Here is a 25,818-nt window from a genome sequence, read left to right on the forward strand (position 1 = left end):
TAAAGTGAAATACGAAAGAGTGCTAGAAATTCTAATACTAGTTCCCATTTTATGTACTAGGTACAGGATAAACAATTATCTGAGTTTTCTTCTTTCAAACCTCATTTAATCCCATAAATATGAAAATAAGTAGAAAAATGAGCCAAATAGCATAAAGTCAAATAAAATAAATAAAAATATTGGAATAACTGTAAATAAAGTAAATTCTATAGTTAAGTGGTAGTGATTTCATAATGGAAAAAAAGAGAAAATTTGAACTTCATGTTGTTTCTTAGAGCAAACCTAGAATGCAATAATACAGAAAAGAAAGTAAAGATGTAGAAATGTACCAAGCACATACTAACAAAAGAAAGCTTTATAAAGGTATAGCCAGATTACTCAAAACTGACTTTAAGGCAAAAAAGCAATACTTAACTAAATGACAAAAGTCCAGTTCACTAAAAAGCAATGGCAAAATAGCAATTATCAAGATTCTAAAGATTCGTATGCACCTGGTATAGTTTCAAAATATACACTTGAAAGAGAAGAGTAACTATAATATCTAGTAGGATATTTTAACACTTGCTTCCTCATAGTGAGTCCAGCAGAGACAAAAAAAAAAAAAAAGGCAAGTAGCCAGATGCAGTGGCAGAAGTCTGTAACACCAGTAATCAAGGGAGGCTGAGGCAGGGGCACTTCAAGTTTAAGGCCAGTCAGAGATACATGGTGATTTTGAGGTCACCTTGAGCTACACACACATCAAGACTCTGCCATAAGAAAATAAAAACAGGGGCTGGAGAGTGGCTGTGAGTTGGAAGCCAGCTTGATCTACATAGTGAGTTCTAGGACATCCAGGGCTATAGAGAGAGAGTCCCTGTCTCAGAAAATCAAAAGAAAGAAAGAAAGAGGAAAGGAAAGGAAAGGAAAGAAAGAAAGAAAGAAGGTAAGAAAGAAGGAAAGAAAGAAAGAAAGAAAGAAAAGAAAACACAAACAAAAATCAGTAAGCACATTGTTTTGGCCTGCACAATCTAGGAACTTGATTTAATGGACAAATGCAGAACTCTGGGCCCAGTGAGTAGTAAATAGACATTTTAAAAAATCACTCATGGGCCATTTATAGAAATAAATTACACATTGTGCCATGAAGCAAATTTCATCAAATTCACAAGGACTGCTGGCATCGTGGATGCTGCTAATGCAAAGGAGTGGAATAGTGGGACTCATTTCTGAGGGAGTTCTGATAAGTTCTCTTTTAGCTAAGCCTATGCGGCCACAGCAGTGCACAAAAGGGTGCTATTGAGGAAATCAATTTTCTAGTGCCTAGTATCCAAATAGGCAATGCACCGAAAGGGTGTGGGAGGTGGGGGTGAGGAGGACACACTAGGATAGGGTTTTGGGTTTTTTTTTTTCCTCTCTCTCTCTCCAAGCCCTGATGCTTTCCAAGTGAAAGGTGAAGCCTCAACTCCATGTTTGCGTAGAGATCTATCCAAAAGGCAGATATGCAAAGTGGGCCTGGGCATGAAGTTAGGATGAGTATGTAGATCAGAACTCTGACTCCTGGGGAATACCTACTGGCATACAAAGAGCCTTCTACCCCGAGAACCTTTGTGGACTGAGGCCTGAAACGGGACTTTTATTTGGTTAAATGTAAATATTATTATCCTTTCCTTTCAAAGCAAACAATGGTCACCTTTCAAGGTGAATGGGGCTGGACTCAAATGTGCAAATGCTATATTTGAATATTTAAACACAGATAATAATGCAATGCCAAAGGGATCAATGAGGACACACTAACTACACTGACTTGGCGGTTAAAAGCTGCTCTGGAACCAGGTATTGGTAGTTCAGAACTGGAACTTCCTACCACTTGGGAAGCTGAGGCAGGAGGATTGCCTGGAGTTCAGTGCTATTCCCAAGCTCTAAATAAAAAGCTTCACTGACAAAAGGGGGAAAAAGCTTTTATGGATAATTGTAATATTTGGGCTGGGGAAGAGGTGGGACGTAGAGAGGGTTTTAGATGGATAGTGGAGAGGGGGTCCTGGCTGAGATGTTGAACTCCTGCCTGTGATGCTGGTACCAGAAGCCAAATGATGCCCTTTCTCTTTCAAAGACGGAAGGGTCGGAAAGCAGATCAGAGCCAACTGTAGCGAAAGCAGGGCTCACAGCCTGAGACATGGAATGTTCTGGGTTTTTGTAAGGTGAGGAGTTCCTGGCCCTGGGGCATACTCTTGTATAAAATAGCACTACTTGGTTTATTGGAGCTCCCTGTGTTGACTTTGACATTAGTCTTGCATTCCAGTCACTGGAGGGAAGGACACAACTTGTTTGGACACCATCCTTGTGCCTGGTTGCCTAGACCTCAATTACCCCCAGAACGTCAGACTTTAGACAAGCTAGCTCTTCCAAACACCACTTTATAACATCACCACCCACCCTTTTTTAAGCCTTGCATATTAGATCAAGCCACACCAGCTGGTCTCCTCCTCTCCTTCCCACCCCACCTTTCCTCTATTCCTTGAAGGTCTAGTTCAATTCCTGACTACATTTGTCTGCCCCAACTTTTTTTCTGAACTTGACTCGCAGACAAACTACTTTCCCCACTTGTTTATTGTTGTTATTTATTATTTTTAAAGTAATAATTATATATTATTATTCGAATCTTCTCTAATTGTTTTGTGCAACATTCCAAAGCTTAGACTAGGAGCAGAGAGCCTGTTACCTTTCATCTGTTGACTAGCATCCTTCACAGCACCTAAAAACAGGTGATTTATTCATAGATTAAAAAATGAGCTCAGTTTGGGGGCTTAGGCGTCTCTGGGCCTCAGGATACACATCCAGCAGCATAAGATGGGGCATGCCTCCTATGCTCATATCTCCCTGAAAGGGTCCTATCAGAGGCCTCATTCCCAAACAGCAATCCCTTCAGTGAACTCCAGAAAGGCTGTAGAAGAAAAACACTTTCGAAACAGCGAGGCCTTTCAATTCAATTAAACACGAGCAGTGAGGTCATGGCATGTGCTACTAACCACATTACAGTCATCTGTGTATTTTCTGTGGTGCCAGGGGATGTTTTCCATAAACCACCTCAGATAAACTCAGAATCCAAGTAAGAACAGCCCACTTACTCTATATGTATGGCTTCAGGACAAGTCCCCTGACGGCTGTACTTTCTAATCAGTGTGTTTTAGGATTTCTATTGCTGCAATGTAACCCCATGACCAAAAAGCAACTTGGGGAGGAAAGAGTTTATCTGGCTTACATTTCCAAATTATGATCCATCATTGGAGGAAACCAGGACAGGAACTCAAACAGGGCAGGACCCTGGATGCAGGAGCTGATGCAGAGGCCATGGAGGGGTGCTGCTTACTGGCTTGCTTCCCATGGCTTGATCAGCCTGCTTTCTTATAGAATCTAGGACCACTAGCTCAGGGATGGCTCCACCCACCATGGCCTGGGCCCTCCCTCATTGATTACTAATTGAGAAAAAGCCTTACAGCTGGATCTCATGGAGGATCTCATGGAGGCATTTCCTCAACTGAGGCTCCTTCCTCTCTGATGACTCTAACCTGTGTTACGGTAACACATAAAACCATCCAGTACACAGTACCAACCTCAGGCTTCTCCTAGTCTATCTAGAATCACTTGGGTAGGCCTGAATCTTGTGGCAGAAATTGTTCTCTCTCTCTCTCTCTCTCTCTCTCTCTCTCTCTCTCTCTCTCTCTCTCTCTCTCTCTCTCTCTCTCAATCTCTCTCTCTCTCTCTCTCTCTCTCTCTCTCTCACACACACACACACACACACACACTTCTGTTACTATGCCAGCAGAATTTACTGAGTGCTATGAACACACACAGGGGCAGGAAGGGGGAGGCAGGAAGGAATTTTGCATTTGAGAGCAAAGCAGTTATGAGAAACATGAAACACGTGACATCTGCCAGAGGGAAAACAATTCTGAACAACAACAACAACAACAAAAAACCAAAACATGGAAGCTGGCCTAGCCAGAGAGTACGGTGACCGCACTTTCTGTAGACAGGCTGTAGCACATGCTCTGAAGCAAGAGGCAACCTCTGCTTGGTATCCGAGTCTTCATACACTTGGCTGTGCAGCTCTAATAATGACAGAACTTTTGGTTTCTTTAAATAAGCAGCAGGGCAGCTGGGGGCTGCAATTCAATGGGTACAGCGTTTGCCTAACACAAAAGAAGCCCTGGGTTTGCCAGGCGTGTGGCTCATACTTTCAATCATAGCACTTGGGAAATGGAGGCAAGCAGATCTCTGTGAGTTCAAGGCCAACCTGTTTTATATAGTGAGTTCCAGGATAGCCAGGGCTACATAGTAAGATGGGGAAAGAAGAGGAGGAGAAGGAAAATTCCCGACTCACAATAAAAGAGGTGTGGTGACCTGCAATCCCAGCACTCAGGAAGTAGTGGGGATTAGGAGTTGAGATGATTCTTGTCTACATAGACTTTTTTAATCTGGGTTTTTTTTTTTTCCAAGACACGGTTTTTCTGTATAGTCCTCGCTGTCCTGAAATTCACTCTACAGAACAACCAGGCCTTGAATTCAGGGATCTGCCTACCTCTCTCTCAGGAGTTCTGGAATTTGTGCTGCCATATCCAGTTTATATAGACATTTTGAGGACAACTGGGAAACATGAGGCAGTTAATTTTCTTAAAGGGGGAGCAGGAGATTGTATATCTAAAGCCTAAAGCAAAATCCCATTTGAAAAAAAATATCCTTTTTGTGTGTGTAGAAGTGATTAGGGGATGTGTTTTTGTGGGTGGGTGGACATGTATGGGCATGTGAAGGCCAGTGGTCGATTTGGGGTGTTGTCACACTGATGCCATCTGTTTTTTAGATTATTTTATTTAATTTTATATATAGGAATGTTTTTGACTGCATGTATGTATGTGTACCATGTACCTGTCTGGTGTCCCTGGAGGTCACAAGAGGATATTGAATCTCCTGCAACTGGGGTTGTGGATGGTTTTGAGCCACCACATGGGTGCTGTGAACGAAACCCAGGTCCTCTGCAAGAACAGCCAGTGCTCTTAAAGGCTGAGCCATCTTTCCAGACCCTAGATATCACTTCTTTAAGCCCACCCCACCCCCTTTTAGAATAAGAGTTTGCTATGCAGCTTTGCTTGGCCTAGTACTCAGCTACAGGCCAGGAGTATCCTCTCCCCATCTACGTGACAGTCAGGACAATCAGAAACATCCCCAGATATTGACAAATACTTAGCTTGCATGGTGGGAACACTTAGCTTGCATGGTGAGGCAATGGGTCTATCCCCAGAACAAAAAAGGGCCAAATTTCTTCAGGGGATATTCAGCCTAAAGGTGTCTAGCTAGCTGGCAGTGCTGGCAGTGTTAAGAATCTGAGTGCCCTGGAAGCAGGGCTGGTGAGGAAGCTGGATAAAAGTCTGGAGAAGCAATCTGTCGCCATAAGGCAAAGAAACTGAGGGCGTGTGTGGCACTTGACAAAAAGGATGTCACATAGGAAGCTTATGCTCAACAGTGAAATGGTCGGATTTGCACACTGAGAAGCTCTGTGCTGATTTTCAAGGCCAGCTGATAAAGGCAGGAGACAGGAGTGTGGTGTGTCTGGGCGGGATCAGGTCTGAGAAATGTTTTCTAATATACTAAGTGACTGCATGGCTAGACAGTATGAGAGACGAGCTGGGTGTGATGTAAGAAAGGAAGCTGTCAAGACCAGGTGATTTTAGCATTCATCTCTGATACAAGCAAACACAGGATAATTGGTGAGTGAAAGCCAAGGAGAAAAGACGAGGAAGAGTATCCTAGTCTGGGATTTGCCAATTTTGGCACCAATGTGTCATTCTGAAGAGGCTAAATCTTGGTTGTGGGCCTACCCTGGCCATTGGAGGATGATCAGCAGCAGCCCTGGCCCTTCCTTACCTACTACATGTTAAGAATGTTCTCTCCTCAACCACTCCCGATAGGCATGACACACCAGAACAACATAGAAAAACATGTCACCTTGGAGGCAGTGTCCCTGGTTAGGAGCCATGCTCTAGAGTCATTAGAGGGAAAGTCCCTGTGACTTCCCCTCCTTTCTTGCACTCCATGCTGTGAGTATCTGTTTGGATCTTCCTTAATAGACGGTAGAGGAGACATTGTGGAATGTTTTCTTAAGAGATCAGACTGTTTAGCTAAGTCCGTAATGTATCCTGCTGTCTGTGTCTGTCTTGAATTTATGAGGCTCTTTCTCACTGGCTGGAGGGAGACCTGATGTGGGGAGAAGAGGGCTGTCAGTCTTGTCTCTGTTCCTTTCCAGCTCCAGAAAGGAAGAAAGCCTTGGTGAGAAAGCGAAGATGAAAACACCTAACAGAAGCTTGGCACGGAGGTTCGTGCCTGTCAGCCTGAGACTCTGGAGTTTGAGGAAGGAGTGCCTATGATTTGATGGCAGCCTACGTAGAAACTAGTGGCATTCAGGCTAGTCTAGACTACAGTGCAAGACTCTGCCTAGAAAAATTATCCTCTCCCTTACTGAAAAACAAGACAAAATAAGCTGAGATGGGAGAAGAGCATCTTGGAAGGCTAGTTTGGGCTCCATAGTAAAACCATGTCCAAAAGGAGGAGACAGAGGAGGAGGAGGAAGAAAAAGAAACAAAGGACAGGCCTCACCCCACCACCAGAGTGGATGAGGTTCATAGGTCAGTTCAGAACTCCAGCCACCCCCGAGGCCAAAGTGCAAAGGATAGCAAGCAGCCTCAGGCCTGAGTCCTACAGGCCGGAAGGGTCAAAACAAAACTTGGTGTTGCCTCATCATGATTTTGATTATTCAAAGCCAAACTGAGAGTTTCTTGCTTACTGCAGTTCCTGGAAAGCTTTTTGTTTTTACTCCTCTTGCACAGCAGAAGAGTGGCTTAATTCCGTCTACCATGCCACTGTATCATGCCTTTTGAGTAACAGCACACAGAACCTATAAATATGAGTTGGATTTTGAAGAAACAGCATCCTAACCCTTTCCGGCTGTACCGCTACTATTGAAAAAAAAATATGTTGTTGCCTGTTAGAGTCAGAAAGAAAGGGAAGTGGCTTCATAGACTCACTCAGGGACAGGAAAGCAGGACCAGCTGTGTGAGAGAAAAACCATTCCCTCCCCTCCCATGTGCCACCCTTTGTCGTCGTCTCTCTCTCTCTCTCTCTCTCTCTCTCTCTCTCTCTCTCTCTCTCTCAATGTTCACACTCTCAGAGCCATTTCTGGAGGTGACTAACAAGTCTTTGTTTTACCTTGTGATCATTTCTGGCCATTACTGTGCAAGTTTTAAAGTACTCACTCAATCTAGGCCGGGCAGTGCCCATGATGGCACTCAGCCAGTCCCCTGGGGCTCTTTTTCCAACTGGAGACTCCTTAAAAGGCAGGCAGCATAGTCATTTTGGAAACGTTATCATAAACTTATTGTATAATGTTTATAGCACATGTCAACAACTGTGTATGTTTCAGGTGATGATGTGAGGGGAGCCTTGGGCTAGAGAGTGCCAACCTCTTACAGAGGGATTTTAAAAGGGCAGTACTAGCTATGAGTTCCATGGCCTTTGGTGGTGGGGTTTTCATAACCATTATTATTTTCTGATAATATACATATAGGCATGGCTTTATACCGAACCTTTAACAGTATGAATCAGTATCTCAAGACTCTCTGTAAGTGATCCCTCATCCTAGACATCTTTCCTGCTCCTTCCCTATCATAAGGCACGTGTCTTTGCGTCCCAGCCTGCCATGCTCGCACTCTGCTGGCAGCCCCAGAAACTGCCTGCAGTTCTTTGATTGCCCCTTCTACCTTTTCTGTCCTCTACTTGGTGCTGAGGACAGAGCTCAGAGCCAGCCACCCCCAGCCAAGGTCCGCCTTTAGTGACTGTCTTCCACAGTTCTTGCGCTTCCCAAATATTTACTGAACTCAAGAGCCATCATTCCAGAGTGGAGTCTTTGTTTAGCTAGGCCAAACATTCTGATGGCCTCTGGGTGAGGTTGAGACTAGGTGTATTATCAGCTATTTTATTGATAACTTTTTATAGCTACTTTCAGGTATCTATATTGACTTAATATGACCAAAATATATCTCAGTGGGTGTCACCATCCACTCATACATGGCTCTTTATCAGGAAAAGAGTGGCAAAATACCCACTGGCTTGGTATTATTACCCCGTCCATGGTCTAATGCCTAACACTTGTGAGTATATTGCTTTACATAGTAAAAATGACTTTGAAGATGTGATTAAACAAGGCTTAAACAATATATTGGTGTTTGTGTGTGCACACAAACACATGCATGTGGTGGTCAAAGAGTAATTATCAGCGATCTTTTCTAATTGCTCTCCACATTATTTATTGTTGTTGTTGAGACAGAGTGTGTCCTCACTGAAGTTGGAGCTCACCAATTTGGCTAAAGTGGCCAATTAGCAAGTCTGAAAGTCCAAGGGACCCTCCTGCCTCTACTTCCCCAGGGCTGAGTTCACAGGCTCACTCTTCTGTACCTGCTGAGATCTGAACTCGGGTCCTCAAGTTTGTGTGGCAAGCACTTTATCAATGGAGCCATCTCCTGGGCCCGCCAAATCAAGCCTTTTGAAAAAATGTGGATTATTACTATTGTGGTTTTTATAAGAAGAAAATGCCCATATGTTAGCCAGAGTCAGAGAAAGAGATGTATTTTGACCGTGGAAATGAACAGAGGGCTGAGTGGTACAGCAATAAACCAAGGACTGTGGGCAATGCCTCATAACTGGGAAAGTCAAGGAAACAGTTTCTGTTCTGAGATCTCCAAGAGGAAAGTAGCTCTGCCCACACTTAGGTTTAGCCCAGCGAGACTTCTGATTTCCAGAAATCTCCTAGAATATGGCTTTTAAGCCACCCAATTTCTGGTGATGTTTCACAGGAGCACTACAAAACTCAAAAAGCTAGTTTCCTCCCCTTTCCCAGTCTCAGGAACCCTCACATGCTAATGTGCATAGTTTCGTGTGCTCGCTGTGTAGCCTTCCAATGTATTCTAGATCTTCTCAATTCATGTTCTTTTCTCTTTTTGTTTTCTCATTACACTGATTTGCGTAGGTGTGTGTGTGCGCTCATGCCATGGTGCCCACGTGGAGGTCAGAGGACAACGTGCAGGAGTCAGTTTTTTTTTCTTTCTCCGTGTGGGTGCTGGGTATTGAACTCAGGTTGTCAGGCTTGGGAGTAATCACCTTTACTCATTGAGCTTTTCAATCTGTCTCTCCCTCTCTGTCTGTCTCTCCGTCTCTCTCTGTCTGTCTGTCTGTCTGTCTCTCTCTCTCTCTCTCTCTCTCTCTCTCTCTCTCTCTCTCTCTCTCTCTCTCTCTCTCTCTCTCTCTCCTCTCTCTCTCCTGTTCATTGAGTCCATTAGCTGAGACATGGTGTTGCACTGCAAGCAAGACTGGCCTGGAATTGGTGACAGTCCCTCTACTTCACTCCCAGAATTGTTAAGCACTTGTTCAATCTAGGCGGCTGTACTCAGGGGTGAAACACGGTACCCATCTACAGTATCTTGAAAACTACATCTGTAGTAGTTGATTGTGTGTTTTAACAATACAGGTACACAGGATGGTGGCACTATTCATTGTTTTGGGAATGACACTTTAAAAATCCAATTCACTGTATTACCAAATTTCAAATATACCATTGCCCCTTCCACAAAGCAGAGTGCCACTAAAGTCCCAGATTTCAACTTGCAAGTCCACCCAGAGAAATAAATAAGGTTGGGATTACTAATTTAGGAGTCAGAGTTTAGGAAACAAGGGCTCAGAAACCTAAGTGTGGAAGCCAGGTTTCCAGACTCTCAGGCCAAGGTTCTTTCCCTACATGACCCTGCCCTAGTGTGTAGCAGGGTGCAGCCTTTGGCACCTGGGACAACCACACATCCCAACAGAAGTGGGAGTGGGGAGAGGCCAGTCGCTGGAGCCCTGCCACAAAACTCTAGAGGAAGTCGCCTTGGGTCCCTGTCAGGTAGATGTTGACAGGTGGTGGCACAGAGGGAGGCCAGGTGTCTCGCGGTGGGAGCCCCGGAGCCTCGCGCCCCGCCCTGTCCGCCGCCTGCGCCCGGGCGCCCCCGCGCGCTGGGGTTACCTGCGGCCGTGGGCGGGGCGGCCCTTCCCGTCTGCGCTGGCTCTGGCCTCCAGCGCGCGGCGGCGGCCGGGAAGTGGGAGCAAGAACAGAGGAGGCGGAGACTTCGGCAGCTCCAGCAGGGCCGCGCTCCGAGGCAAGGGGCTGCATGGCGCGGCCAGCACAGCTGTGCGAGTTGTGGGCGCTGCTACTGTGTGCTGCTCTGGGCCCGGGCGCCGCAGCCACAGGTGAGTGTGGCCTGGGGCTGGTGACAGCTACCGGCGGCCGGGTGGTGATGGGCGACCAAGGCTAGCAGGGACGTGGACCGACCAGTGAGCAGGGCGCACGAGGGGAGAAGGTGGGGAGTTCGATCATCCTGGCCAGGGAGCTCGCTAAGGTGGTCGCCTCTAAGACGCCCAGTGCTCACCTGCCAGCCTTTGCCTTCCGTGCTGGGTCTTCCCGATCCTGATGGATTTGAGGGACTAGGGCGCAGGGGATTTCCCAGGCGCCGTGGCGGGGGAGTCAGACTGAGGCAACTGGCCATCTCACTTCCCTTGAGCACTAGGGAAGAGCCTAGGAGGCTGGAGGCTGGAGGAAGGGGACTGAAGGGAACCGAATTTTGCCGAAATTACCCTTACAAGTGGCTTTGCCTGTGAAGAGATGAGGGAGCCCAGGGAGATCGACTGAGTCCCAGTGCGCTGGGAACTTCCCAGGACTCCTTACCCTGAGCCTTGCAGATGATCAGTTTGGAAGTGTGGCTTTTGGCGGTGAAAGTTAAAGGGAATCTCTAAAGATGGATCTCGGCCCTAATAACAGAAGGACATGAGGGCCAAGGCCTCCCCTGGCCTTAAGAAATTCTTGGAGAACGCCTGACAGATGGCTTCCACCATTAATAAACCTTATATCTTGGGGTTAATCTGAAATGTATGGAAAAGTTATATGTTGTTTGGGAAGTTGCTCCATTGTCCTCGTGCTTGTGAGCAACTTTTAACTAATGAACTTTTCCGAGTTGCTGTGAAAATCGAAGATGAATGATTTCCTCATGGACTGGGCAGGTTTTATTACCCCCACCCCCACCAAACCAATTTGCTTAATGAATGTTTCCCAAGTGTGCTGTGCTTTGAAACGAAAGCTCAAATGTTAATTAGGAAACTACCATGCTCTTTCAACAAAGCATATTGTGGTATCTGTGACAAGCAGTGAATTTCTAGAGGCTGAGGATGTCACAGTGAGCAAGAATGCAGCAAGTTCCTGAGCAACGAAGCTAGTCACACTATCGGCGGAGGGTGTGTGTTCCTGTGTATGAAATAAAATAGGATATGTCACATACACAAAAGTACTATGGAGAGAAACAAGACAGGGTAGGAGGTTAAAGCTGTAAATGGTACGGAGTGGAGTGGAAAGACTTTACTGAAAAACTGGCATTGACTGAAACCTGAAGGACTTTTAAGTTTGTTAGTCAACAGTTGCCCTTTTCCCCCTGGGTTCCTGGAGGGCTTCCTGCAAGCTACATAAGTAGTGCTCTCACACTTCCAGCCTTCAATAATTATTCAGGTGTTTGTCCTGTTTGTTTTATGCTGAGCCAGGCTCTGAAGATTGTCTTAGAATACAGAATAATCTTTGCCTGTGAAGTGTCTCTAGTTCCCTTGAGGACACCAGGCTTCCGTAGATAAAGGAAAACTGCAGTCCACACTTACTCAAGGCATCTATCTCATTAGTGTCTTGCCTTTCAGTGTCATCCCAACACAGTCCTTCCTACAGGTTCCTTCCCACACACACCTGAAACAACAGCTGGCCCTCTAGACGAGATTGCCAACCCCCAACTTATTTTTGTCACAATAAAGATTGTTGGTACCTTATGCTATAGAAACTTTTCTCCCTATTACAAATATTGCATTTGTACTATGTTGTAAAAAGAGTTTGCTATCTCTAGTTACTCAGAGGTTGAAGTTTTTATGGCTCTGACATTGACCGGACGTGAGGCTCAGGGTGAGTCACTATCCCTCGCTGTGTGACAATTTTCTTGTGGGAGAAATGAAGAGATTGAACTCTTATGTTTTAAACAGATGTTTTAATTGTAAAGTATGTGGTTGAGTGTTGAGAGCTCTGTACATTTTAAGTGTTTCTCTAGTTTTGATCCTTCTGAGTATTTAAAAATGATCAGGAGCTGGGTGCAATGGCACATGCCTATCCCATCACTTAGGGCGGCAGAAGCTGTGAGTTCGAGGCCAGCCTGGTCTACAAAGAGTCTAGAACAACCAAGGCTACATAGAGAAAACCTGTCTCAAAAAATGAGTAGGTTACTTGTTTAATTCAGTAGCTAAAGTGTGGCACTGCTTAATGACAGCTAGCATTTTCTTGTCTACTGTCTGCCCAGCAGTTTTCTAAGTGTTTGCTTCTTTTTATTTAAAGTTGTATTCTGATAAGTCTCTGTCCCAGGAGAGTAGTTTGTACTATTGGCAGAGAGTATGTGGGATTTTGTGTTAAGTATGTCCAAACCTACTAAAGTACTGTGGAGAGAAACAAGATAGGATAGTGGGCTTTAGGTTAGTTACTAGTTTATTTCAGTATATTCAACTCAATAGGCTACATTGGGATGTGAATTAATAACAGCTAGACATGCAGAACACTTAGGTAGGTACCTCCTAGGGTACCAGTATAGGATTAGATGTGAGCCATGAAAGTATATGCAGACGAGTTATTACAGAGAAAACAGTATATTGGAAACTGGCTTATATTTTGACACATAATTGGAGTTTTGCTCTGTAGCCCAGGCTACCCTTGAACTCCTTGAAATCCTTCTGTTTCAGCCACCTCCATGCTGGGAATATAGATGTATGCCACCATACCAAATTTTCAGCTTTTCACTTTTAGTTTATTTAACCTTTACAAGCATCCTAAACTTCAGGTGTTATTCTTGGGTCCCTTTGTGTACAAGGAAGCTGAAACACACTGAGGATGAGACTCTTAGGTTTCCAGCCCTAGCAACCTGACCCTAGAGATTGCGCCCTCAACCACTATTACTATACTCAGTGCCTCTTTCAAAAGAGGTAAGAGGGAGTCCTTGGCATACAGAAGAGCTAGTAAGGTACCTCCCAGGGCACTGGTAGAGAGACTACTTGAGATCCATGAAAGTATAGTCATGTATTAGAGACTGGCCTCATAATGGCTGGACGAGTCCAAACAATAGGCATTCAGAAGAGAGGAAACTGAAGGCTGGCAATTTCTCAGAATAGAACAAACTTGATATAGACCATCAGAAAGGATAGAATTTAAATGGAGAAAGTGACTTCCACTGTGTGTGTGTCTCTCTGTGTGTGTGTGTGTGTGTGTGTTTAGGGGTTAAGCAGGAACAGAGATGAGGAAGTGGCCAGTCAAGAGCCTGGTTTGGCCAGAAGGGATACTGGTAAAAATCAATCTGTGCAAAGGAGATTTATTTGTTCTTAAACATCCTGAAAAGGGCACAGTCTGAAGAAAAGCAAGTAGGGAGACTTGTCTAAGTACAGGGAGTCATTGGAGTGTGAAGCTCAGTGGAATGGAAGATGGCAGATATGGATCTCTATTAGAAATATGCACAGTATGTAAATATCTCCTACTTAGAATCATGACTTACTGGTGGTTTCTTCCCACACTGTTGGGTTTAGGGGAGCACATTAGTGTGACTGGGGATGATTGTGAAAGATATAGCAAAAAGAGCAGGAGTTGATGACTGCATGTGAAGAAAAAAATAAAAAGACAGATGACTCACATATGACTCTTACGAGTTCCTTCACTCTTCCCGAAATCTGCATGCCTCTGCCAATTCCTGAGGCTGAACAAGAGAAAGCAAAAGCTATCAGCTAAGCAAAGCACCTTACAGTAAGACAGTTACTGATGCTGTTAACTCCTAATTCACACAGAGTGTGGGCACAGATGATCTACAGACACCCTGACAGTTTAGTTAGAAGACCTGCTTGAGTCTTGTCCTCTTCTCCACTTCCCTGTCCAAAGTCAGTGAGCATCTTCCAGTAAATGTTGAAAAGCTGATGCCAAAGGAATAGTGTTACCTCTCAGAACCCATCGGTACACATTTTCACAGAAGACTCGCGCAACTGTCTACTTTGTCTCTTAAGAAAGCAGCTAGTTAGTTCTACAAAACGTGCTCTATGCAGGAACTATTGTATCACATTACCTATTTTTTTTTGAGACAAGGTGTTATTACACAGCTCCTATTGGCGTGGTATTTGTTACTTAGCCCAGCTTGACTTCAGCTTCTTGGCAACCTTCCTCTCCCAGCCCCAGGAGTGCTGGGATTGTAGGTGTGAGACATTACTTGTCTCAACTCATTTAATACTTAGAATCACCCTTTGAGACGGGCTATGGACCTCATCTTTATGTGATAGATGAGAAATCTGAGGAACAGGGAGGCTTAGTAACTTGCCACATAGTAGTTGCAGAGCCAGGATATAGGCTAGTCTCCATCGTGGATGCTCTTAATTACTACCCTGTAATGAAATAAGTCACCCAAAACCCCTAGAGATTATTCAAGGATAGTCCCCACTTAGCTATGTATATGCCTTACAATGTGTGTCACAAAATTCGCATGTATTAATACTCACTTCGATTGCTTAGATATGCCCTTTGCTGTGTTGGGGGTTGCACCCAGGGCCTCAGGAACCCTAGACATTTTGAAAACAAGCTTTGTGTTAAGCTGTGCCCAAGTGTGTGCTAATGTGAGTACATTCAGCTGTGGTGGTCAGTAGATTAGGTTATTAAATGCATTGCCCTCTCCCCTTTTATAAGAACTGTGCTCTCTCAGCAAAGTCTTCTTTCAAAGCTGGGGATGGTATGCAGGCCCCCACATATGCAGGGTAAGCTTTCTATCAGCATACTCCCAAGCTATTTTTATTTAAGAAGTTGAGACAGCATCTTGCTAAATTGCCCAGGCTGGCCTGGGCTTTGCCATGTAATCCAGCCTCACTTCTAACAGTTAATCCTCCTCCCTCAGTCTCCTGAGTAGGTAAGATTGTAGGCATGTGCCACCATGCCCAAACTTGAATTCTTTTTTATTACGAGTGATGATGCCTGCTGAGTTTTGAACCCCGTGCCTTTTACATGCTACACCCCTAGCTCCAGTTGCTGAGCTTTGTCCGGTGTTTTTGTCTGCATCAGTTGGGATAATGTCATGCTTTTCCCTTCCATTGTGTTAATGTGGTATAGTACATTGATTAATTTTCATATGTTGAGTCATCTTTCCAGGAATAAATCTACTTGGTCACGGTGTTCAATCCTTTTGGTATGTTGCTGAAGTCACCATGCCAGCATTTTGTTGGGGGTTATATATATAGATGAGATTATAATGGTTTGTAGTTTTCTTTCCTTCTACTTGCCTATTTGTATTTAGTATCAGGTAATGCAGGCCTCCTAGAAAGTATTAGAAGGTATCGTTTCTTCTTAAAGTCCTAGAAAATGTTTGGAAATGTATAGTATTCACTTTTTAGATACTTGGTACGATTTGCCCATAAAGCCATCAGGTTTAGATTTCCTTGCAGGGGAAGGGGAGTGTCAGGAGATAAATTTGATTACTGATTTAATCTCCTATTGCTTATAGGTCTATTTAGATTCCATACTCCTTTGTGATGTAGTTGCAGTGGGTTTTGTGTTTCTAGGAATTTGCACAATTCATCTAAAGCATCAAATTTGCTAGTACTGAGTTGTTCATACTTCTCTCTTACAATCATTTTTCATGTTTTAGAATCAGTTGCAATATATCTATTTTCGTTTCTGATTTCAGTAATTGCAGTCTTTTCTTTACCCACATAAAGATTTAGAAATTATGCTGCCCTTAAAAAAAAACCTTTTGCTTTTATTAACACAGCTTTACCTTGTTGCTTCTTATTTCATTTATCTCTATTCCAATCTTCTTCATGATTTCCTTCCCCCCCCCCCATCTTTGGATCCACCCTGTACTGTTTATAGTCTCTTAAGTTATAAAATCAGGTTGCGTTTCAGTGTTTGTAATCCTATCTTTCATAAAATTTGGGAAGTTTTCAGTTACTACTTTGAGTTTGATTTTAAGACTGGGTCTCATATAGCTCAGGCTGGTTTCAAACTTGTTATGTAACATAGCTGAGGATAAGCTTGAACTCCTGACATATCTGCTTCAACTTCCCAGGTGCTAGGATTAAAGATGTGCACCAGGCCTGGTGGCATCCTTCTCTCTCCCAGCCCCTCCCCTTTTTTCTTGGCCTTCCCCCTCCTCCTCCTTTACTCAGCCTTCGGGAGTTGGTCATCAGGTACTCTCTAGTTCTTTATGCGGATCTCTTACTAGTCTGTAGCTTGCCAAGTAGGCTAGGCTGGCTGGCTAGTGAGCCCCAGGGATCCGCCTGTCTCCAGTTCCTCAGTGCTAGGATTATCATCATGCCTGCCTTGCCATATGAACCATTTCCATAGCCCCTCATTATTTCTTAAAACTTTCTTTCCTTTTCTGTCCTCCCTTCACCCCTCCGCCAATGCAGATTCTGGTCCAGTGATGGTATCCCACAGGTGCCCGAGAGTCTGTTTATTCTTCTTTAGTCTTAAAAATTGAACACTTACTACGTGTCCTCTTAGAGTTGCCTGCAGGAACATGGGCAACTTACTAGAAGCCATACTTCTAAAGAAAAATGGCTCTCCCTCCTCCAGCAGCTACCAATTGTCAAGGGACAGAGCCCCATGAGCCCCTTTACCATGTTGGAAATGTTTACTGGCTTGATACTGTGTGAGCAACTCCAGGGACAGATCCAACTAGGCCGAGAGGGAATGAAGAAAAGACCCATGGATAGAAAGCTAGCAATCAGTGGTCTAGGCTTTCTAATGGAGAAGCCACAGCGCCTCTTCTAAAAGCTCACTATGTTTATTATACAGAGTTGACTAGGAAGGTGGAGTTATTGCACATAGCTGAACAAGGAGGCAGAGTCATCAGATACAGATTAAACAAGGAGAAAGGAGGTGGGGTTATTCTGTATAGATGAACCAGGAGGAAGGGTTTATGGCATGCAACCGGATCAAGGAGACAGGTTTAGCCAATCCCAGTAGGAGCTAGCTCTGTCTTCAGGCTGGAAATACCTAGCAGGGAGAATCTATTTACAGTACTAAGTATGAATTCCATCCCATGGACCAGGCCTCAGATCCCATCAGAGACGTGTGGGTTACCCCAATAGTGCTGTTGCTATTGTTGCACCCATGGGAACATCTTACCTGACAGGTTGGTATTGTAGAGTGCAGAATCCAGTGCAGTGTAAGTCAGTTAATGAATTTTCTCCCCCAGCAGCCTATATACCACCTTTCAGCTCTTTGGAAGCTGGCTCTCACCACAAAGAAAGTATCCAAATCAGTTTCATCTTGACTTCTCTGTGTGTACAGCAACCAAAGTATGTTGTGTCTTAGCATCTATCCAGAGTGGGCGATGAAAAGGAATGGTGATATCCTGTGTTATTTGGTGGTTGGGGCCTCTGAGGCTTCCTTGACCAGTGACTATAGGCATCCCATAATGGCACTGACATTTTCATTTAATAACCCATGTCTTCTGGGATAGGGGCGGGGAGGGAGCAATGTCCAGGGTACTTCTGTCCAGATTTATTTTAAAATATTTTTATTACATTTATTTATTGGGAGGGGGCTTGAACTTAGGTTGCAAGGCTTGTTATATTTACCTATGTATGTGTGTGTGTGTGTGTGTGTGTGTGTGTGTGTATAAGTTTACAAAATAGTGGGTTTCTGTAGTGTTTTTTTTTCATACATCCTGAGTTTTTGTTAATTCTTCTCTCCCATTCCTGCTTAAGCCTTTAACTCTCACTATTCCCCCTGCCCAACTTACTTTCTTAACATATATTTTCTGCAATCCCCCTCTCACTTAAGAGCTCTTCCATTTTCCTGTATCGTAAGTCTTTTCTGGATTCCTGTCTTCCATAGGCACTCCAAATCAAACACAAATCTACAAGTTTGAAACTAAGATCCATATTTCTTTAGCCTTGTTTTTCTGTTATTCAGACTCAGTAATGTTCACTGTTATATTCGAGTTTGCTGATGATTTCATTTGCTTGATCCAATCTACTTTTAAGTACCTCATTTCAGTTGTATTATGATTATTATTATTATTTTGGCTTTTGGACATGGGACCTCACACATGTAGCTCTGACTATCCTAGAACCCACTCTGTAACCCAGGTTGACCTCAGATTCTTAGTGATGCCCCTCTGCCTTTGGCATGCCTGGTTTATAGGTGAGAGCCGCTATGCCTGGCTTAGTTATTTTCGTTTATATCTCCAGAATTTGGTTTTAGTTTCTTTTTAGGTTGGCGCTGTTTCTGTTTAGTTCTTTTAGACAGTTAGACGTCTTTAAGACATTTTGTCTAGCACACTTGTCTAGATTCCTTGTCTAGCACACTTAACCTTTTCCAGGGACAGTTTATCTTGCTTGTTTTTCCTTTGACTGGCTCATCCTTGGTAGAATGGTGCTCAGTGATGTTGCTCAGTGATAGAGCACTTGCCTAGCAAAAACAAGGCTCTAGCTTCCATCCTCAGCACTGCCAAGTGAAAAAATACCCATACTTTACTATTCCTTTTTATGAACTGGGACTGGCTTTTATTGGAAATCGAGTATTGGAAAAAAGTAATGTCATAATTCAAATAGGCTCTGGAGTTTTTCTGTCCCCCCCCCCGCCATACCTTTTTATTAACTCTTTAGGAATTTTACAAAAGTAATTTTGATCATATCCACCCCTCCCCCAACTCCTTCAATATGTATTCCCCCCTCCCTAACCACCTAACTTGGCATCTTTTTTTTCCACCCATCAAGTCCACTTTCTGCTGCTGCTCATGTTCATGGACATGTAGTCTTTCACTAGAGTGTGATCAACATTCAAGGGGCAACTAACTTTTCTCTCTGCCAGAAACTGTCAGTGGCCAATGGCTCCCCAGCTAGGGGTGAGACTTCATGTTCATCAATGTTCTCCATACTTGGGCTTGGTCTGGCTTGAGCTTGAATGGGCCTTGTGCATAGTGTCATAACCACTGTGCAGCTGTGCAGCTACTAGTGTCCTGGGGACACTCTTTCCTTGTATCTGCTCAGGGATTTCTGCTTGATCATCTGCAACTATTTTTAGCGTTGAGGCCACCTCTGACTCGAGGCTCTCTTAAGTCTTTTGGAAACTTTCTCTTTAATCTTCCTCATGTGTGCAGTTAACTTCAAATGTCTTAACTCTTTAATGCCTAGCCTCTAAAAAGAGGGGGGCAGGGAGGGGGAAGGGAAATGAGGAAGAGAAGAGGAGTGGCAGTAATTTGAATTTCCTGAAAGTAACCTCTGCCAGAAGAGGAAGAACTTCTGATGATAGAGCTAAAGCAACAACTTGGACATGGCGTTTGTGTCTTTGTTTTTGTTGTCGGAAGAATAAGCAGCGAGCAAAACACAGATCTCCGATATTTGGAGGGCAGGGTTCTCTTGGCCTGCTTTGATACACTTTATAAAAGCTGTTCCAGAAGCACATGCACATTTGCCTGCCTAGTGTCAACTTTCAGTAACCACTGTTGTGTGAAAAGTTACAACTGATCGAGACTTGATAGAAATTCACTGCCGTTTTCCTGGTCTGTCCCTTTATCTGGAAATTGCAAAACTTTCAGTTACCTTTAGGGTCTCTAAAAAGTCCTACCAAACAGATTCTTTTTCCTTTCCTCTCTTTCTTCCTTCCCTCCCTTCTTTCTTTCTGAGGAAGATTAATTCTGTAATCCAGGCTGGCGTTGAATTTATGAAGATTCCTATATCTCAGCATATCAAGTGCTGAGATTACATGCGGGAGCCACCATGCCTACTTAGGATATGTCTTCATATTGTCTAGAATCTGCCCCTCAGTATGCTGTCAACATTGTTGTTGTTGTTGATGGTGGTGGTGTGTCTGTGTGTGGTTTAAATAGGCTCATAGCCCAGGCTGGCTTGGAATTCATGATGTCCAAAATGACCTCAAAATTGTTGCAATTCCCTTGCCTTGTAGTTAATCAGATTCAATACAGTTGTTATCTAGGTAGAAAGGCATATTACTGATGTTTCCTATTCTGTAATCCTGCATCTACATACAGTTTTTAAAATGCTGGAAGTAGAAAATTCTTTTTTAAATTTATCTTTTTATTAAATATTTTTGCATATGCATTTATATTATCACACATACATATAATAAACTACATACAGCAAGAGGGACCATAAAATAATCAAGAATCATATAAATGTTACATTCTTAGTGTTTTGGCTGTTTGTATTTGACAGCCTTGAATAAAACATCTTTCTTATCTTGGTGAGTCTAAAATTCTGAATGTAAATCAATATCTATCATATCTCGTCATTATCAACTTAAAACATCTGTCTAGATCTAAAAACATCTTAACCCCTGAACAATTAAGTTTAATTGCAAAACTAAACTATCTGGTCTTCAACCCCAGCAGAGACTTGAGAAGGAAAAAAATTGATTACCTGTGTATGCCAGGAGTGCAGGTTAGCAGCTTCCCAAATGAGAAGATGACAGAGACATTTTCCTCCCTGAACAGTCACCGAAAACTCTCTATAACATTGTAGCATCTTCTTCAGCCAGCTGGCCCAATGTGGCTGACAGACCTATTTGTGAGGTAGGAACTATTGAGGACTTGTTTACCCTGTCTTGGCAGAGTTTGGCCGTTGACTGTGCCTGCATCCAAGCTTGCCCTTTTTTAGGCAGAATTCTTTCTGTGGTAGAAATGAGGACATTTTGCCCAGTGGCTTATTTGCCACATTTGAAGCCATCTCCATAAGGAGGTTCTTTGATGCTCATCATCTTCTTTGAGGTAGGCAGAGTGTTTCCAGTAGTTAACCTGTCTCATTCTTTATCTATTTTTGAAATAATAAAAACATCTTTAAATGCCATATTCTGTAGGTCTCTGAGGTTTTTGAAGACCTTATTTAACTATTTTACCTTATCTTTCTATAGAATCATATCTATCTGTGACATCTAGGATGTATTTTCTTGTGATAAAAATAAGCTAGTAAATGATATGACCATGATTTGATGAACTAACAATTAACTTGATAATTTACTAATCCTAAAGAGCCTGCAATAGCACTTTCAAAGTATTGGAAGTAAACCTTGTATTATAATTGAGTTGTATGGGTACAATACCACATATAAGAGTAAAAATATATATAATGTGTGCAAAGAATAATCTTAAATTTGAGTTCTATGTCACTGCACCTGAAATTAAATTCATTTTGCATCTATATACAACATTCTATACCACTGAAATTAAAATAACCTTGTGAGTTGTTACTCATTAAGACATTAAGTTGCAGAGTAGATTCATTAATCTACTTTTTGTCCCAGCATCCCTTTATATTTCTATACTTCTCCTTCTTTCTTTTCATCCCCTATCTCCAAACCTAAGACTGAAAGATAAAGGAAAGGAGAGATGTCCCTGAGTCCAACCTTGTTTTCTCTCTAAATAAGACTAATAATAGCTTATAACAAACTCCCAATGAAATAAACATCTATCAGTGTCCAGTTTTTTCGTTCTGAAAACATGTAATTTCTCACAAGCATTATACAGTTCTAAAATTATAAACATATAAGGTGTGCGTGCTGCACAGAACAATTAAGGCTGGCTCTCTGCTCTTTGTATGTGCAGGAAGAAAAGACATCTGTAAATCTTCACTCATGCCATACGAAGAATGGCATCTAATGATAAGTCACAGGGAATCTGTAGCCAAGATGAAGCCTTGTCTACTCATAGATATTCTTATCTCAGCCAGGCTCAGAGCGCTTCCCATGTAGTGGGATTAGCAATGCAAGTTACCTGCTTGTTCTGCAGTTTGAATGCTTCACATCCTGATTATAATCCCCCTCCTTCCCTCCCTCATTAGAAAAATGTAATAGTTATGAAGCACCACTAGGAGAAAAGAAAAGAAAAAAAGAAAGAAAGGGAAGGGTGCCCCAGTAGCCACAAGCAGCTTAAAATGCAAACCAGTTAGATCTGGCTAAATAGCATTTCCAAACAGATGGGAAACTTGAATCTTATTTGGGGTTTAGAACGAGGGCAGACTTTTGATTGATTTCAAGTATAAATAAGAGGCTGAGGTAGAAGGGTTGGTGTGAACTTTAGGTCATCCTGAGCTACATAGTGAGTTCAAGGTGGCCTCAATCGGAGCTACTATCACAAAAACAGAAAGGAAAAACATATCAAAAAGGGGATAGGGCTTAAATGTCTTAAATTACCTCACATGTTAGAATTCAATAGATAGAAGTAAAAATAAATAGAAGCCTTATGGTTTTTATGATCAGGTCTTTAATTTTTATGGGGGAGATAACTTGATAGATAATCAGGAACTGGTAAACCAGGTATCTGTGATTTTTGCTAAAATTTGTTTTCTGGAAACTTCAGAATAAGGGAGAAAGTCCTAAAAGTAGATTGTGGTCTCTAAGATCCTAATTGATAGAATTCACTGTGCAACTCAGGGTGACCTCAAACTCAACAATGATCCTTCTGCCTCAGTCTTCTGAGTACTAGAATTAGATCTATGGGCCACCATAGCAAGCTACTTACTAGCTCACTTCAAGATGCTGGAGTAGGACCATGCTTCTAAAGACAATGGCATGCTCAGGACTGTGCCCTCCACAAATTGAGCCATGGAAAAAGCTTATCTGTAGTAGCATCAGGAGAGTGAGGGAATATCACGATTCAAGGGCTTTTAAAGGCTGCTGCCCAGTGAGTGGCTATGTATTAAATTGACTGTTAGGAAAACCTCAACTACATAATGCTCATGGGGCAGAAGTTTGGGACTGATGGAATTTTTGTAGTGGTATCATAGAACACTAAAACTATAGTTCTTAAATTATCATTTTAATAACATCAGTTATTTTCAGCACGGGATTAGAATTCACGGCTTGGCAATTATAGTCAAGAGTTTTAACACAGAGCTCTACTCTTAGCTCCTAGAGGGTTTTTTTTTTTTTTTTGCTTTAGTTTGTTATGTTTGTGATTGTTGCTGTGGGCCTTGGTTTGGTTTTTGGGCATGGAGATCTCCATTTGCAACGTAGGCTGGTAGTCAAGAGCATCTGCCTACACCTCCGGAGTGCTGGCATTGCAGGTAGGCCTACCATGTCTGGCTGGACTTTTAAAATGGCCTTAATAGACTTTGTTTTGCAATGTTTGCAGAAGCATTGTAAAGAAGGGCAGAGAATTCCTCTACACTCCCTCCCAGCTTCCGGTGTGGGGCTTAGATAAGCCTGGGTTTAGAAGTTCTCAGGGAAGTTTGAGTTACTGTTTCAGTTTCTCTCCTTTCCTTCTCCAGCTCCAGCTGCTTAGCGTCAGATCCCAGCGGGAGTCAGGGGTACCAAATCTCCTTCTCAGCTCTTCTTTGGACGAGCTGTCTTTTAAAAAACAAAAAAACAAGAACTATAACATGTAGGTCCGAGCACAACTGAAGAGAGGACAATTGAAAAATAAGGTTTGCAACATTTGTTGCAAACTGTTGTTTTGTCAAAATTCATGAAACAGCTGTCTGAACTGTCTGGAGTGAGTGCGGAAACTCTAATATCCTGGGAATACTAATATTTAAGAGTCCATAGTCCCAGCACTAGGGAGCAGAGGAGGGCGTGTCTCTGTGAGTTCAAAAGCAGCCTGATCCACATAGCTGTAGCGAGTTCCAGGCCAGCCAAGCTTACATAGTGAGATTCTAGCTCCAAAAAAAATAAATGAATAGTACATAGGGTCATCACTCATGGGCTCTGCGTTTGCTGGTCAATTGCCAAAAAGAAAGAAAAAGCAAAATCCAAAAGTACTACATCTGTGCTGAACATGTTACAGTTTAGTTTTTCTAGTCATTATTCCTCCAGATAATACAGTATAACATTGATCTATATATCATTAAAGTATATAGAAGGATGTACGTGAACTATATGCAAATGCTACACAGGATCTTGTGTAAATTTTGCTATCAAACTAGGGTTCTGGAATAAACCTCCCATGGATACTAGACTCGCATGGAAATAATATATTATATTTATATTAATTATATTTAATTAAGCACGTGACCTTGGAGCTGAGGATGTAGTTCAGTGACAGAGACACTTTCTATGCTCATGGTTCTAAATTCTATTCCTAGCACCACAAAGAAAAGGAAAGAAAGAAAATATATGTGCCATAGTGGTGCATACCTGTAGCTATAGCAGTTGAAAGGTGGAGGTTGGTGCAGAAGTGTAAGGCCAGCTATATAGTAAATTTGGAGCCAGTCTGAGCTACATGAGGAAACTGTCTCAAAAGTATGTGACTTGAAAGCCACATCATCCAGGTTGCAATCCCAGCTTTGTCACTCACTAGTCGTGAGGTAAAGTAACTGACTTCCTTGTGCCTAAGTTACTTTTGCTGCTATTATTCTTTTTAATTTAAAAAATGTAGTGCATGTGCTTGCTTGCACATGCATGCCTCTGTACATGCGTGGGAGTCAGAAGACAACTTTCAAGGGTCTTTTCCGTCCTTCCACCATGGAGGCTCTGGGAAATGAACTCAGGATACCAGGCTTGGGGGCAGGTGACTTTATCTACTGATTTACATTGACAGCCTATTTTCTCCTCCTCCCCCTCCCCTCCCCTTCCTTCCCCTTCCCTTCCCTTCTCTCTTTTTTCAGCCTCACTCTGTTGGTTTTGATTTTACTATGTAGTCCAGGCTGGCCTTCAAATCGGGACAATTTGCAGATGTGTACCACCACACCCAACTATTCACTGCATCTTTATTTTTTATTAATTTATTCAGATTACAGCTCAATTGTTCTCCCATCACTCGTATCCTCCCGTTCCTCCTACCCTCCCACCCCCACCCTATTACCCTCCCTTAGGTCCATGTCCGAGGGGGATCTCCTCCCCCACTTTATGGTTGTAGGCTAACAAGTCTCATCTTGGCAGTCTGCCTATTCTTTCTTTCAGTGCCATCAGGCCTCCCCAACAAGGGGAGGTCGTCAAATATGGGTCACCAGAGCTCATGTTAGAGTTAATCCCTGCTCTCCACATAACTGTGGAGGATGTCCTGTCCATTGGCTAGATCAGAGTAGGGTTCAGTGTTTACTATTGTATTGTCCTTGGTTAGTGCGATAGTTTGAGCAGACCCCTATGGGCCCTGATCCACCCGTTACGATGTTCTTGTAGGTTTCTAAGATCCTCTGGGTCTTTCTATTTCCCCATCTCCTATATTTCTCTTACCTAGAGTCCCAGTAGGATGTCCTCCCACCTATCCCAATCTCCTGGTAAGTGAAGACATTCATGGGACATGCTTTTTGGGCTAGTGTCCAATTTATAAGTGAGTATATACCATGTGAGTCTCCTTCATTGCTGGTAGGAATGCAAACTAGTACAGCCACTTTGGAAATCTATCTGGCGCTGTCTCAGAAAACTGGGAATAAGGCTTCCTCAAGACCCAGCTATTCCACTCCTTGGAATATACCCAGAAGATGCTCCAGCACACAATAAGAAAATTTGCTCAACCATGTTCATAGCAGCCTTATTCATAATAGCCAGAACATGGAAACAGCCTAAGTGTCCCTCAGTAGAAGAATGGATAAAGAAACTGTGGTACAAGGAATTCCTGAAATTTGTGGATAAATGGGAGAAATTAGAAACGATCTTACTGAGTGAGCTAACCCAGTCACTGCATCTTTAAAACAAAGCCAACAGTAGTCCCTATTTCAAGAGGTGTCTGTAATGAGTTTTGTCATTAATATGTGTAAAGTGTAACTGTG

At 43.0% G+C, this 25,818-nt stretch overlaps 1 protein-coding gene across 1 annotated transcript in view; it reads left to right on the forward strand.

Moving 5' to 3' along the window:
* The first annotated feature begins 10,111 nt into the window (after positions 1-10,111).
* The window catches only part of IL13RA1 (interleukin 13 receptor subunit alpha 1), a 62,138-nt gene continuing 46,431 nt past the window's right edge, over positions 10,112-25,818 (forward strand). Inside the window, exon 1 of the mRNA XM_084790548.1 lies at positions 10,112-10,305. Within this exon, the coding sequence (XP_084646674.1) occupies positions 10,227-10,305 (79 nt within the window). The 5' untranslated portion in view covers positions 10,112-10,226. The remainder of the gene's footprint in view (positions 10,306-25,818) is intronic.

Source organism: Acomys minous, assembly GCF_964271855.1.
Source record: "Acomys minous genome assembly, chromosome: 7".
In the NCBI taxonomy this organism is placed as follows: domain Eukaryota; kingdom Metazoa; phylum Chordata; class Mammalia; order Rodentia; family Muridae; genus Acomys; species Acomys minous.